General features: G+C 43.2%; 1 protein-coding gene across 1 annotated transcript in view; it reads right to left on the bottom strand.

Annotated features, from left to right (window-relative positions):
* Positions 1–6: 6 nt before the first annotated feature.
* Positions 7–2,132, bottom strand: part of LOC107091009 — a 20,346-nt gene continuing 18,220 nt past the window's right edge. Inside the window, exon 6 of the mRNA XM_015384705.1 lies at positions 7–1,423. Within this exon, the coding sequence (XP_015240191.1) occupies positions 1,244–1,423 (180 nt within the window). The 3' untranslated portion in view covers positions 7–1,243. The remainder of the gene's footprint in view (positions 1,424–2,132) is intronic.

The following is a 2,132-nucleotide window of genomic DNA, read 5'->3' as shown; positions in this document are numbered from 1 at the left end:
GAGACTGAGCCATTTTCTTAGACTTTTATGCTAACGCTATAGCCACCGGAAGTTGTCAAACCCCACATCCGCTTTAAAACCCGGAAGTGTGAAAAAGGTCTATTATGTAACCAAAATATTGCCATAAAATCTGGCAAATTAAAACTTTCTTATTCTGTTATGAGAAGGTTCTTTCAGACGTGTTGATTCACGGCACCAAAATGCACAGAAAATACATTTCAAGATTTGCACAGCGGGGGGGAACGGACACGTCGATCCTCTTAATTATGAGCCCCATATCCCAGCATGAACTGTTGAATCGTCCATATCGGGGCTGTTTGGACATGCTGTGAGTCCATGAATTAGCACCAAATAGCCACCTGTCTTTATGCCTTTTTCATGCATTTTTAAAACACAACTTGCTTCATCTTATGTCGACTATTAATGCAAGGCCACAGCATAATCTAGTGGCCAGCAGTTATTTTTATCCTAAGGGATGTTATCAGATGTTATTCAGGGAAGAACTGGGATGCTAAAACGTCTTCAGCTCCCTGAACGTCCAATACCACCCTCTAGTGGCCGCTTCTACCCCCTACAGACACCTCTGGAGGTCTGAAATATCTGCAGGAGTAGGGGTGGTTCTTAGACATCAGAAAGTTGATAAATAGCTTTTAATCTTAAGACTGGGAGTCTAAGGAGTAATGGTTAAAAAAGCAATCTGAGAAGTTTGGTAAATACGGCCCAGAGGTGGAGAACCAAGCCCAGTAAGAAAGTTCTGTCTGCTTTGGGCTGGTGTTCACCACCGCTGGACCCGTCTGCCTGCTGAGCTCTGATGCTGCTGTGGGGAACCTGAGGGACTTTACATGATGGAGATGTGTTCAGGTCTCATAAGATGTTAGAACCTGCAGTGAGCTGATCACATCAGCAACAGACCGATCAGGTTTCTCTGGTACTTCCCTGCAATCGGATGAAGATCTGGAAATGCTTGTCACATCTTATGTCGTCGTTTTCTAATCAAAGCTCACATTCAGGATGAAAGTTACATCATCTCCTTGGCTGTGAAGCTAGCCCCAAACTGTCGGTACCCCTGACAGGTTTAGCTCATCCTAAATTGACTATTTAATAAATAATCATCAGTGCAACACAAAATCCACTGAAAGCTCATGGAAACTCCTGGTGGTTTTACACGGCACCTACATGGGCGATGACCCCCATAGAGCCCCCACCCGCTCACAGAGTCACAGAAACTGGAGGAGCCTGGCTCCTAGTCGGTGAAGCCGTTCTGGAGATTCCTCTCATAGTTCTCCAGACAGATGTGGACCCGCCCAGTGAAGTAGCTGTGGTCTGAAATGGCCTGCAGGAGGTTCGTCCGGACCAAAGAGATGTCGTACAGCTCAGAGGTAGACGCAGGACGAGTGTCGGAGCCGCCCGGCTCCAGGAAGACCTGGTAATGTGGAAACAATGAGGAGGAACATGAGTGAGGACCAAAGAGCCGGGATTAAACATTCTAACTGATCTTAGGTCATTTCCAACCTGTTTGACAGACACGTTTCTTTTGTGGGTTTAAATTTGAAGAAGGTTGGTCATATTGTTTATACCGTAATATATCAATAAAGTTTGACTAACTTATCTGACTGTTGTATTGACATTCTCTTTAGTGCAGCTTTATCTAGTGGATTCAGACCTCAACCCCAGCCACTACTGTAGATTGTATTCTATGCACCTTATAGTGTGGTGTGCTTTACATATGAAAAAAATGTTAAAATAGGCAATTCAGGGCATCACAGTGGTTAGTGCGCACAACACATGTGCGGAGGCCCCAGTCTTTGACGCTGCCGACTAGGGTTGGGAATTGAAAAGATTTTCACGATTCCGATTCCCTTTTCGATTCTATGAAACGATTCGATTCTTTATCGATTCTTTTTTCGATTCCATTTTGGGGGAAAAAGGAGAACAAACTGTTTGATTATCAGCATCAACTTTGTTTACTTAACTATTGCACAATCTTACAAAATCAACAAGATCAAGATGTCCACAGGAAATGTGAAACTGGAGTAACACCTGTGTTTAAATGAAAAATGAATACAAGAACAAACTTAATAACCCACAATGTCTAATAACAAATGATGAGATAATAAATTATGTTAAAGTGA

This window comes from Cyprinodon variegatus, unplaced genomic scaffold (genome assembly GCF_000732505.1).
Source record: "Cyprinodon variegatus isolate N-32 unplaced genomic scaffold, C_variegatus-1.0 Scaffold320, whole genome shotgun sequence".
In the NCBI taxonomy this organism is placed as follows: Eukaryota; Metazoa; Chordata; class Actinopteri; order Cyprinodontiformes; family Cyprinodontidae; genus Cyprinodon; species Cyprinodon variegatus.
The sequence above is the reverse complement of the archived record's forward strand: the minus strand, read 5'-3'. Positions and strand labels throughout refer to the sequence as shown.